Source organism: Mus caroli, unplaced genomic scaffold, assembly GCF_978045245.1.
Source record: "Mus caroli unplaced genomic scaffold, Mus_caroli_1 scaffold_13, whole genome shotgun sequence".
In the NCBI taxonomy this organism is placed as follows: Eukaryota; Metazoa; Chordata; class Mammalia; order Rodentia; family Muridae; genus Mus; species Mus caroli.
This window is the reverse complement of record NW_028227268.1, coordinates 25,402,888-25,414,589: the sequence shown is the minus strand read 5'-3', so window position 1 is coordinate 25,414,589 and position 11,702 is coordinate 25,402,888. Positions and strand designations below refer to the sequence as shown.

At 52.3% G+C, this 11,702-nt stretch overlaps 1 protein-coding gene across 1 annotated transcript; it reads right to left on the bottom strand.

The window, feature by feature from the left end:
- Positions 1-973: 973 nt before the first annotated feature.
- On the bottom strand, positions 974-9,233 carry Cdk5rap3 (CDK5 regulatory subunit associated protein 3). Its single transcript, XM_021176340.3, has 14 exons — positions 9,095-9,233; positions 8,862-8,907; positions 6,623-6,754; positions 6,330-6,430; positions 5,977-6,025; positions 5,252-5,430; positions 4,907-5,043; positions 4,580-4,724; positions 4,108-4,209; positions 3,709-3,787; positions 3,060-3,148; positions 1,846-2,051; positions 1,367-1,538; positions 974-1,254 (listed from the first exon to the last, which is right to left on the bottom strand). The coding sequence occupies exons 1-14, from the start codon at positions 9,098-9,100 to the stop codon at positions 1,189-1,191; spliced, it is 1,509 nt and encodes a 502-aa protein (XP_021031999.1). The 5' UTR covers positions 9,101-9,233; the 3' UTR covers positions 974-1,188.
- Between the last annotated feature and the right edge of the window lie 2,469 nt (positions 9,234-11,702).

Genomic DNA, 11,702 nt, shown 5'->3' with positions numbered 1-11,702 from the left:
GCCACACCACCCTAGGCCCTTCTATCTTTAGGACGGTCTTCTGACACCAGTATCTTCTCTCAGCTCTTAGGCTTCCAACTTCAGCCTGATTCCTCCAAAAGGAGGTGACCAGGCAGGGGTTGGGGGGGAAGCGGTGGGCTGACATTAATCGATAGGAGTGTCTCTGAGCAGTTCATGTGGCCTTATCTCTCTCTCCTTTGGATAGCGTGTGTCCGCCGGAGTCCGCGGGGTCGGTGATTAATAGAGGCCATCACTCACTGTCCTGGACGGCTGAGAGGCAGCGGGGAGGGGTGGCCCTCCCCAGACTGAGATAACAAGCAGCAGGAATAATGAGTGGTGTCACTCCACTTTTCATTGTGATGGAAAGTCATTACGGGAGTCAACGCCAGCGACAAAGAGCCATGAATCAACTGCTCTGCTATGAAATTAAAATCGAATTGCTGGCCACCCCCAGCCCCTATCCTTCCTGGGAAACAGGGATGGGTAGGTGGCTTGGAAGAGGGGTGCTATCCTGGGGTGGGTCCCACCCAATCGCAGAGCAGGCAGTTACGGGCAGGAAGTGGACAGGCAGCCAGTAAAGGTGACAACTCCTGTCTCCACCTTGTTTATCAGACCCTGCCTCCCCAAACCACATTTCCCCTCTGACTAGCCAGTAAGCAGTGATTAAGAGGAAAAATACACCTCTGCAGGGTCTCGCAGGGCAGGCTGACTGCTCCCCCTGAGCTGCTGACTGGGGCAGGACAGCATGAGCCTGGTGACAGAAGGGGGCAAAGCTGCACTGGCCAGCCCCACACCAAATGCTGAACCATTTATATATGCTTATGGGGTCAGGTACCACCAAATTGCCAGGAAGAAAAGCCTATAACCTGGGGCTCTACAATTGCTCGAGGCCTCCTGGATCAAGAAAACATGTGCATAGCTTCAACTTCAAGCAGGCTCAGCGTGGTGGTGCAAGTGACTGCCAGCCGTGAAGGAGAGTCCTTTCCTTTTTATTAAGCCTCACTTGATAACTAGAAACAGCAAGTGTGCCTTAAGGCTGACAGGCCAGAGCCACTCAAGACAACTGCTTGCAGAGATCATGGTGTGACCCTTCCTCATGGCTCTGCCTCCAAGTCCGCCTGGTTTCTTGCTGGTGAGGCCCAGTAGCATCAGCCTGGGAAGGAGGGTGGAGGACCCAGAGGGAGCGTGTCAAAGAGAGGTCCCCATCAGGTTCACAGGACGGCCACTGTATCTCTTGGAGATGTCGGCTTCAATCTGAGAGAAAGAGAGCAGAGTGGGCAGGGAGCAGACAAGCCGGCAGGCACAGGGCCTCAGTCTATGGAAGCGGAAGGGTTCTCCCCTGGGGCAGGCTCCCGGCACAGCTCACCAGTTTCTGCAGCTCTCTGGTCTTCTCCAGCAGCAGGTCCAGCTTGGGCTCCAGAGCTGCCTGCTCCTGAAGCGCCTCCTGCTGCTTCTCCACCATCAGCTCCTTCTTCAAAGCCAACAGCTGTGACTGCTTCAGCTTCTGCTGGAGGAACTCTGTCACTCGGTCCACATACCTGTGCAGATGGAGAAGCCTGGGAGGCTGTCTGCACTTAACTGCTGGGCCCGGTGAGGCTCAGGAAGCTAATTCCCTCCTTGGCTTCCCCTCCCCTCATGACCTTCCTCCTTTTTCTGGTAAGGAATATAAGCCGCTCTAGATTCCTCTCAACTAGGAACCAGGTTCTGTCTACAGACATTAATCGACCCTACCCTGCGCTACTCCCAGGAGAAAGCCATGTACACAGGAAGGAGGAATCATGGAAGAGGAAGAAGGGGAGGGAGCTCCATTCGAGATGGAGAAACACAGGATCATGGAAGGCCAACCTTGGCGAGGCCAGAATCATAAACAGGTGCTGCATCCGCAGACTGGTGAGCCGGCCGATCAGCTGCTGCAGCGTGGACACCAGGCTGAGCATCTTCTCTTTGGTCTGGCCCTGGAGGATGGCAGGAGCCAGCTGGAACTGGCTCACGGACAAGATGTCAGCCTCCTCGCTCATCTCTACTGCTCTCTGAGACAAGAAGATCTCAAGCTGAGGAGGGAAAGGGACTTCGTTCAGACCAAGAAAGGAACTCAGAAGCTGAGCCCCCCATGTGAAGAGCTAGAGTCCAGAGGAGAAAGGCTGTCTCCTGTGCATCGCTCTACTGCTGGAGACCCCGCTCCTACAGCATGGGCTCCTTCTAGCAAGCACCTCTGGCATGGACACCTACAGCACGGGAGCAGGTGGCCGCCCTGTTCCTCTAGACCCCGTGCTGACCTGTGCTAGCCTAGCCCAGCCCTCCCTCTGTTTCTCCAGCCTATGGGACACACTGAGATTCCTAGGGCAGGTACTACTGTTCTCTCCATGGAAGGAATGAGAGTGCTTGAGAAACTCTGGATTCAGAAAAGTCTAGATAGAATATGAGCTGCAGCCACATCTAAGATGTAGTCTTTATGAGTAAGTTCATCTTGGGCTGGTTAAATGGCCTGATGCCAAGCCTGAGAACTTAGGGTTGATCCTCAAAACCCACATGGTGAAAGGCGAGAAGTCACAGTAATGACATCTACAGTTGTCCCAATTTGATCTCTACCTGTGGGCTGCGGTACACATGTGCATATGTGCACTCACAAATCAATAAGTACAAGTCTTAAAAAGGAAAAAACAAATCTTGCTGTATTATGAAGACTGGGTATCTTTTGTCCCCCCTCTCTCCTCATGGCTACAAAATGTCTCTTCAAGGGGAAAGTAGAGGAAACCAGGTAGGCACAGAATTTTCAGGTTTGCCATGCAGCTACTCGGTTCTTATCTGCTCTTCCCGCTGGAATACAAGCTCCACCGAGGCTAGGCCTCTGAATGTCTTTGTCACTGCTCTATCGCTACTGCCCAAGATGGAGCCAGGAACTTTAGAGATGTCTCTCATAACTATAAGAAGAACAAGGGTGTGGTGGGGGAATCCTAACTTGTTAGGCTCTGCTCCAGGGTACTGAAATCAGTCCGTGCCCTTCCCCCCCATCAGCGGGAGGCATCAGAAATGAAGCCACATCTCCCGGAAGGCAGTACCTCCATAAGCTCATCAATGAACTGATTCCGAGTTTCAGGGTATTCCAGAAGAGTCAGAGCGTCTGAGCCCCGAGCTACACCCTCCGGAGCTGTCAGAAAGAGAGGCAGAGACATGAGGATGGGTCCGGGAAGCCTGCGGGTTACTGTGGACAGACTCCTCTCAGCCCTACCCAGGGGAAAGTTGCCCTTTCCCCCTTCTCGGTTCTAGCAGGCAGAGCCAGAGGCAGCTGGTGGCAAGGCAGGTAAAGTGTCATCCTGCACTGCCCTCTAGTGACACAAGTGACTGCTACAGCCTCTCTGAAGATTTGGGAGAGGGAGGAGCCCAACCAAAATGACTGGCCCACATTCAGTCTCTAAAACATACAGAAATTGGTGGTGTGGGCCTTTAATCCCAACACTGGGAGTGAGTTTGTGGCCAGCCTGGTCTACATAGAGAGTTTCAGGCCAGCCTACAGTCTCAAAAAAGAAAGGGGGGTGGGGGGAAGCAGGGAGTTTTTAGATCCCATCCCCCTCCATTCACATCCTCAACAAGATGCACTTTTAGTTTTTGAGATTCGGTCTCACAGGTTGTTCAAATTCACTGTAGCTACAGATGCCCTTGAACTCGGGCTCCTCCATTCTCCAGGACTGTAGGGGACAGGGCACCTACCCTCAGTTCCTGTCTCCAGCACAGTGATCTCTGAAGCAGCAGCATCGTCACCCCAGTCTATCTTGTCAGCCCCAGCATCCTGAGGAACAGCAAAGACTCAGCAAGTTGGAAACGGTTCCCCAGCGCAGACTAGAGGCCCTGAAGGGTTCGGTGACTGTACCGTCCAGTCTGATGCAGTGGCAAGCATGGTGGAGGGCGTGGGCTTTGATGACGCCACCCTCCCTCCTGACTGGTCAAGGGGCTGACACCCCAAGTCCCGGTGGAAAAGAGCCTATGCTACGCCTCACTTCTGTGACTCTGTTTCCCTCAGGATGTGCCTGGCCTTACAACTGGGAACGGTCCTACGCACAGATGTTTTTCTATGGTTGAAGCAGGACCGCTTAGAAAGAAAGCTCTAACCTTGGCCTCTGACTCCAGGGAGATACCCCAGTCTATTCCAGGAGTCTCAGCAGTGATGCCAGAGTCGGAAACAGCTTCCACCCCAAAGTCACCCCAGTCGATCTAAAGAGCAAAAAAATCAGTCAGTGCAAACAAGTTGGGCAGAGAGAGGGAGAGGAGTTTGCTTTTCTTAGGTCTCAGTGCTGTGCAGAGTCATGCAGTCAACTGCACAGACCTCCAGGCTCCCACAAGAAAGGACCGTTTCACCGAAGGACTCCCCAGGTCAGCAGGAGCCAGTGGACTGAGGTGTTTACCATTTGTCTGCACTCTGGTCTCAGGAAAGCCAGAAAAATCAAAGGGCCTTTGGGTTGGCCTACTAGAGCCTCGCTCACCCGGCTTCCCCCACTCTTCACTATGGGAAGTCAGGTCAGGGCTCAGGCTCCGTGTGGATGGGAAACAGCTCCCACGAGGCTCCTCAGAGGCCCTGTCTTACCTCATCCTCTTGCACCTGCTCAGGAGGCTCCTCCAGCTGTGGCCGCTCCACCACAGAGGGCTCTGTCCCCGTCCTCCATTCATACACCGTTGAGTTTCCCTTCTTCTGCACATACCGCAGCATGGGCAGAACTTGCTCTGTGGGGCTTCAACATGGCATGGTCACGGAGCCTCCCATGGCCGCTTGGGAAGCCGGCACAGGCTCCACCCTAACCACTGGTCCACGAGTTATCAACACAGGTGGCGTGCCATGTGGGACAATCTTCGTGGAGGAGCCAGAGGGACTGGGGAAGGCACCCCTTGCTCGGGGTGGAGAAGTTCTCCTTACCTGTCACACACAAACTCCACACAGGCCTGGTACAGGTCAATGGCCTCCCCCAGGGACTGAGCCCCTGCCCCTATCTCAGCCAGCTGACTCGGCAGGTCCTTCACCAGGGCCAGAAGTTCTCTTCGGACATTGTCTCCCTAGATTGAGAGAAGGGAAGGGTTTGGTCACACATGGTGGGAGACGGAAACTATCGAGTCAAACAAAGCATTCAAAGATGGTAGGAAGGTGAGAGAGACCCAGGCCGGGCACAATCCAACTGAGAAAGAAGCCCGCCAGCTGCAGTGGAGTTGAGCCCGGGAGAGAGCTAGTCCCAAGACTGTCTGGCTGCAATGAAGCGCTGCTCACCGTGATGCCATACTGTTTGCAGGAGTGGTAGAACTGCTCTCGCATCTCAGCGGCCCCAGCCTGGCCCTCCTCCTCCTTGCGGCTGTATTCTTGCTGCAGTTGCTGGCACTTGGCAATCTGCTTCTTCAGCGAGGGGATCTCATAGCTGACATTCCGAACCAGGAGACTACAGAGTTCCACTAAGGAAGGCCCAGGAAATTGACTGTAGGATACCCTTGCCCTGAGGTGCACACAGATGCCCTAGCATGGTGGAGGAGACGGGGACTGGCTTCTCAGCCTCTCCATTCTTAGCTATGGGGCCCGAGACAAGTTGTGTACCCTCCCTGCTTCAATCTTTAGCTGCCGAACAGGGACTATTTTGTTTACTACTCAGAGTCATGATCCAAACTATAATCAACCCATTAGTTGCTTCCTCTCAGGCTCCCAATATGGCCCACACATCACAGGACGGCTCACACAGGCAGCGAGGGTGGGGGCAGTATGCACTACCTCCCCAAGGGAGAGAGACAGGCCAGATGACTGTTCAGTAGGGCACACGAAGGTTCACTTCCTGCCTGATTCTCCCTCTCATGGAGCACGTGCAAAACCGTTTTTCACACCTACAGTCAGGCAACATCTGTGCCGCGCCCCACTTCCTTCCAAGCTCCCTATCAGCTGGCTGTTTCAGAACCACAGCATGGTGCCTGCCCCCTCATGGATGCTTGGCCCCTTTAGGGCAACTTTACCTAAATAGGTGTTGTCCTTCTCATACAGGCTTACGATCTCCTGCCAATCCTGAGGAGGAGAGAGAGGACATCGGCCAGGGGAGCACCGCAGCTTCCTCCCAGCCAATCCCTGCACAGAAGGCTGCCCGGGCCTCCTAGCATACCAGACACAAACTCCTCAACTTCCTTCAGCTTTAACCTTGGCTGGACCACCCACATAATGATGAGACTGTGATCCCCGACGGTCAGGATGTGTAAGCCCAGTGGAATAAATTATAGAGACAAAGATCAGGCATCTTGGCTTGTTCACCAGTGAGACTGCAGAGGCCGTGGATGTCCCCACCTGCACACTACCAGTCCTTGGCCATACTTACTTTCATCCGTTGTGAAGAGTACCGGCCAAAAATATTTTTGGTGGATGCCTCGGTGCCTTTAAGAAGGTCCACTATTCTTAGGCAGTGGAAGTAATGAATGTCTAGAAAGTAAGAATAAGAGACTCTCAGAATTCCACCTCCCTTCCTCTCCCCTTGGCTACTGCAGGTGGCTGACCCCTGCACTCTGCTGCCAACCAGCATCTGCGACTCAGAAAAAACCTCTCACTCTGGGGGCCACCCTGGTGGCTCAACAAGGGAATGACTCCAGGAAGGGGGGGCTCCAGATCACTCACAGGATCCAGAGAGCAGCTGGGCAATCTCCTGGCTCTCTGGCATGTCCTGGATGGCGGTGTTGATCTTTTCCCGGATGGTCAGCACCAAGCTTTGCCATTTTAGGTTACAGTGTCTTCTGTCCACCAGCCAGTCTGCACGAGAACCAGCCGGTCACCACAGCCTCCCAAACCACTAACTGCCCACTGGGAATTCACTGGTTCAAGTGCCACATACTGGATTTTGAACAAAAGTCTTTGTATTAGTGAAGAGAGAAGAATGGGAAGAGATGAAAAGACAGACAGACGCAGAGAGTCGCTTGGGCTAAACAGTCCCTGGCGCCCCGGCTTTATCCCCGTATGAGTTTTACAGAGCAACCGCCTTAACACAGGGATAAAGGAAAACTTTAAATTGGTCCCAACATGAAAGTGCCACTTTTGACCATTCTAAAGTCTCCATAATATTTTGCTTCTGTGTGTAATTATATCTTTCATGTTGACAGAGGGTGCTGCTCAACTTCCATTTCCTCGGGGCTGGGATTAACCGCCACAATGGAAAACACAAGGTGGTTATGCCAAGTACCGGATGAACGAACAACTGCAAAGCCCCTAACACCTACCTACCGCGCCCCGAAGGCTGGAGGGTGCTGATGGTCTATTTATTTATTTATTTATTTATCTATTTATTTGAGGCAGGTTCTTTCTACATAGCCCTGGCTGTCCTGGAATTCACAATGTAGACCAGGTTGCCCTCGAACTCACAGACAGCCTCTGTTTCCCCAGTGCTGGGATTAAAGGTGTGCCCCACAATGGCCCAACCTAGTCGCTCGTCTGTTTTTAACTTTATTTATTCTGTATGCACATATATGTATGTGTGTATACACGTGTGCCACAGCTCACAAGTGGAGGTCAGACGACAACTTTTGAGATCTAAGCCTCTCCTTCCATCACAGGGGTCCTGATACTGAACTCAGGTCATCAGGCTTGACGGTAAGAACATTTACCTACTGAGCCGTCTTGCTGGCTCTCAGTTCCTTTCCATCTCTCTGCACCTCAGTTTCCCCACACATCAGATGACCTGTTATACACCGAGCCTCGTGCCTTGCAGTGACTCACAAAACCTTAGTGATTTCATCTTAATAGAGACAAGTATAAAATAGCAGCGGGGATGGAACAAATGCTCCATGGTGAGTGGTGTCCTACTGGTTCTTCTCAGGACAAACTGGCACACCTGGGTAGATGCAGCGGGTGCCCATACACTATGAATACATGGTGGCCCGTGCCTGGCAGGCACTTGGGAGGACTCACCAGTGTCCATCAAAGGACTGAATACTCCCTCTCATTTAAAACAAATCTTTCAACTGCTTAATTTATCTCAAGCAACAACAGTATCAGAAATTCTGACTCTGCAGAGTTCTTCTCAAGTTGTCAGAAAGGAAAACAGCAGACACCAGAATTCCTACAGGGGCTGAGGTAGGCAAACACCCTCTTAAGGACATGTTACCAGTGGACTGGCGGATGTGGTGAACACAAGTGCCAGGGGCTGTGCACACCTCCAGAAGTGACAGAATGAAGGATATAAGCCAGATGCAGAGACTGCCTGGTCACTAAAAGGTCTTCTTGTCTCTCTGTCATTTTCTTTTGAAATAGTGTCTCTCCATGTAGTCCTGGCTGCCCTGGTGCTTGCTATGTAGACAAGGCCTGCCTCTGCCTTCTGAGTGCTAAGACTAAAGGCTTATTTGGGGGGGGGGGGGTAGTACTAGGCTGGTACTTGCTATGCAAGCCAGGCTGTCTGAGAACTGCCACCAGTCCTCCTGCCTCAGCCTCCCAAGTATTAAGGTTAACCAGCGTGAGCCACCATGGTTGGCATAAAAGGTCTGTATGTGAGTCTTAGGGCCCTCTTCTCCCTAAATCCAAGGAGAGAAACTTTTTAAATAGATGGGAGAGGATTACCCACCCCAAATAATGCAAAATGCATGAAAACAGAACCAAACAGACTTAGGTTTCAAATGGATCAGCCATTTGGTCAACTGTCCATCTTTAACACTATCCATTTGTCCTGTGTGCCTGAATACGATTTGATACTACATGAGAAACGTTAAAAGTAGAAGACTTTCCATGCTTCCTTCCTTGCAGAGCAAACAGTTCGCTGGAGTAAGGCACCTCAGCTGGGACTTTCACAGCTCCTGACTGCTGGGTGGTGACAGGGGGCAACTAGCAGACCTCCCCCGAGAGCCGACCGCGCGGGGGCGCCCTCTCCTACCGAGCAGCTTGCTGGTCTGGATGTCGATGGGCACGTGCTGATGGTCCTGGTGGGAAATACAACCGGGAGGGGGGGCGTGAACGCGGGAAGGCGATGCGCCTCGCGCGCGCTCATTCCACAAACCCAACCGCCACCCTGCAGGGGCAGAGCACCCGACAGAGGACCGGAGGACTTGAGGAGGAAGGACAGGAATCCCAGAGACGACCCAGTTTCTCCAGCCCTGGTTCCCACACCTGCATCCTTTCTCCACTTCCGCTTCCGGCCAAAGACCCCGGCCCAGCCTAGCACCAATCCTGAGCGGCTGTGCTTGAGCCTCAGTTCCGAAACAAACCGGCCTCCTTCAGCCACGTCGCCGTCTTCGGCGGAGCCAATCCAAGCCCACGCCCCGCCCCTCTGCTGAAAGCCCCGCCCATCACGATGTTATGATTGGTTGAGTACCGGAGGGGCGGGAGAGTAGCGGACAGCCAATGGGAGACGAGAGGCGGGCTCGGGCCGGGTGATCTCCAGGAAGGGATGTTGCGCTTGCACCATGGCGGTAGGGGGCACCCAAGAGCCGGTTTAGGCTGCTTTTTCATCTGCCTGGCGCGGACCCCACAGCTAGAGAACGAACACGCCCACGGAACAGGTCCTAGCGCCTTCCCGATGGCGTTTCGAAACTAGTTAAAAAAATACTTTCTTCCCACCATTTTCTCCCTTTACCACTTATAGAAGGTCATAGGTCTCTTGAGGCTCTCGTCACATTTTGTCCTCCCATTTATGATAAATACGATTTTTGAGCACCTGATTCTTGTTGGACGACTGGGACAGGGAAGGGAGAGGAAGCAACACTCGCATTGAGTATTAAACAAAAAGTTGCGCGCACGCCTTTAATCCCAGCACTTGGGAGGCAGAGGCAAGCGGATTTCTGAGTTCGAGGCCAGCCTGGTCTACAAAGTGAGTTCCAGGACAGCCAGGGCTATACAGAGAAACCCTGTCTCGAAAAACCAAAACAAAAAAAAAGTTGCAGAAGGAAGGATGATGGCGGGTGTTCCTGGTGGAGTGGAAAGGCTGTTTCTGGTGGAAGAGACTGCACAAACTTTAAAACCACAGCTGCAAGAGTGGTTCGGGGAAAGACAAGCAGGGGAGACCGGCAAAATATACATGGTCCAAGACTAAGTGCAAGGTCCCTTGTTTCACGAGGGATCTCAAGAGGACACTACACAGGTCTCCCACCTATAGCTGACCTCAGGCCCACCTCTATGCAGTAAAAGGTTTAAGGCAGTGACCCGGGAGGAGGCTGTAAAAATATAAGGATCGTAACAAAGACTCCCTCATTAAGGAACTTGGACTTCACACTGCAGACAGAGAGGAACCACTGAAGGGTTTGGTACAAGGAAGGACATAACACATATTGGTTAGGAGGATGGGCTAATGGGCAATAAGGCTGGGGACAGAGCAACTAGGAGGCTGCAAGGCAGAGGTTGGGCCTCACCCAGGTCAGAAGCTGTAGGGAGGAGATAAGCAGAATTTAGGAGGAAAAGAGACAGGAGTTGGCAATAGATTGGCCAAATGGGTGAGGAGGGAGGACTCAAAAATGACACTCAAGCTGGGCAGTGGTGGCACATGCCTTCAATCCCAGCGCTTGGGAGACAGAGGCAGGCAGATTTCTGAGTTCAAATTCAGCCTGGTCTACAAAGTAAGTTCCAGCAAAGCCAGACTTACAAAGAGAAACCCTGTCTCCAAAAACAAAGCACACATGCGAGTGCACGTGCACGCACACACACACACACACAAAGATGACACTCAAGTGTTGAGTGGGAGTGCCACCACCTGAGATAATGACACCAGTTGTGGAACATGTGTTGGAGAGGAGGGGCTTTGAACTTGTGGAGATGGCAATGCGGGGGAAATGTCAAGCGGACAGTGTGCAGAAGGTACTCAGGTCTGTATGTAGACTGCAGACAGTCATTAGCCTGGAAAAAAAGACAGCTTGGAAAGTCACAAACTGAGTTGTCGTGGTTCGGTGGCAGCTCCGTTCAAGGGCGGACTTCAGATTTGAACAAGAAGTGGAAAGATTGAAGAAGGGGTGAGAGAAAGTCATAATCCCAGTGACCCTGGGGACGGCATTTCTAAATACCATGTTCCTTCTTCATTCACTCCCCAACGCAACACAATACCCAGGGCTTAGTAGACCCTGGACTGAACTGCCTGGTGTGCTGCTGTAGTGGGAAGACCAAGATTCTGGCCCTGTGAGATTTGGACAGTTTCCACACTTCTCCAATAGCCACAGTTCTCTCAAGGTAGCGATAACAGCAAGCCTATCTCAGGGCGCTTCAATTTAGGGGCTTAAATAAATGAACACACTAAAGATGCAGAGCGCAGGGCAAGGGTGGAGCTCAGTGGGTAGAGTGCAGAGCCTGTGTGCGTGAAGCCCCGGGTTCCATCCCTAGCACCACATACACGAAGTGGCATAGATCAGTAATCCCAGCAGGTGGGAGGTGGAGGCAGGAGGCTCAGATGTTCAAGGTCATCCTGGACCACATAGTGATTTTGAGGCTATCCTAGAATAGGTAAATCCAGTCTCAGAAACAGAAGGAAAAGAAAAGAATTAGGGGGCTGGAGAGGTGTCTCAGCAGTTAAGAGCACCAGCTGCTCTTGCAGAGGACCTGGGTTCAGTTCCCAGCATCCAAGCATCCACATGGCCACTCACAACCACGTGTGACTCCAGATCCAGGGGGACCCTAATGCACCTACACACAGGCCAGACATTCATACACATAAAATAAAAACAATGCAAATATTTCTTAAATGTTCAGAACTTTTTACAGTTGACAGCATATTGTAGATACGTGATCTCAGGGT

What these genes read in the sequence shown, in the direction of transcription:
- Cdk5rap3 (XM_021176340.3), bottom strand. An exon ending in GAAGGACAACACCTATTTAG is followed by an intron (nt 5,431 to 5,976) that starts GTAAAGTTGCCC and finishes GGCCTTCCTTAG; the next exon opens with TGGAACTCTGTAGTCTCCTG. An exon ending in AGCAGGTGCAAGAGGATGAG is followed by an intron (nt 4,210 to 4,579) that starts GTAAGACAGGGC and finishes TTTGCTCTTTAG; the next exon opens with ATCGACTGGGGTGACTTTGG.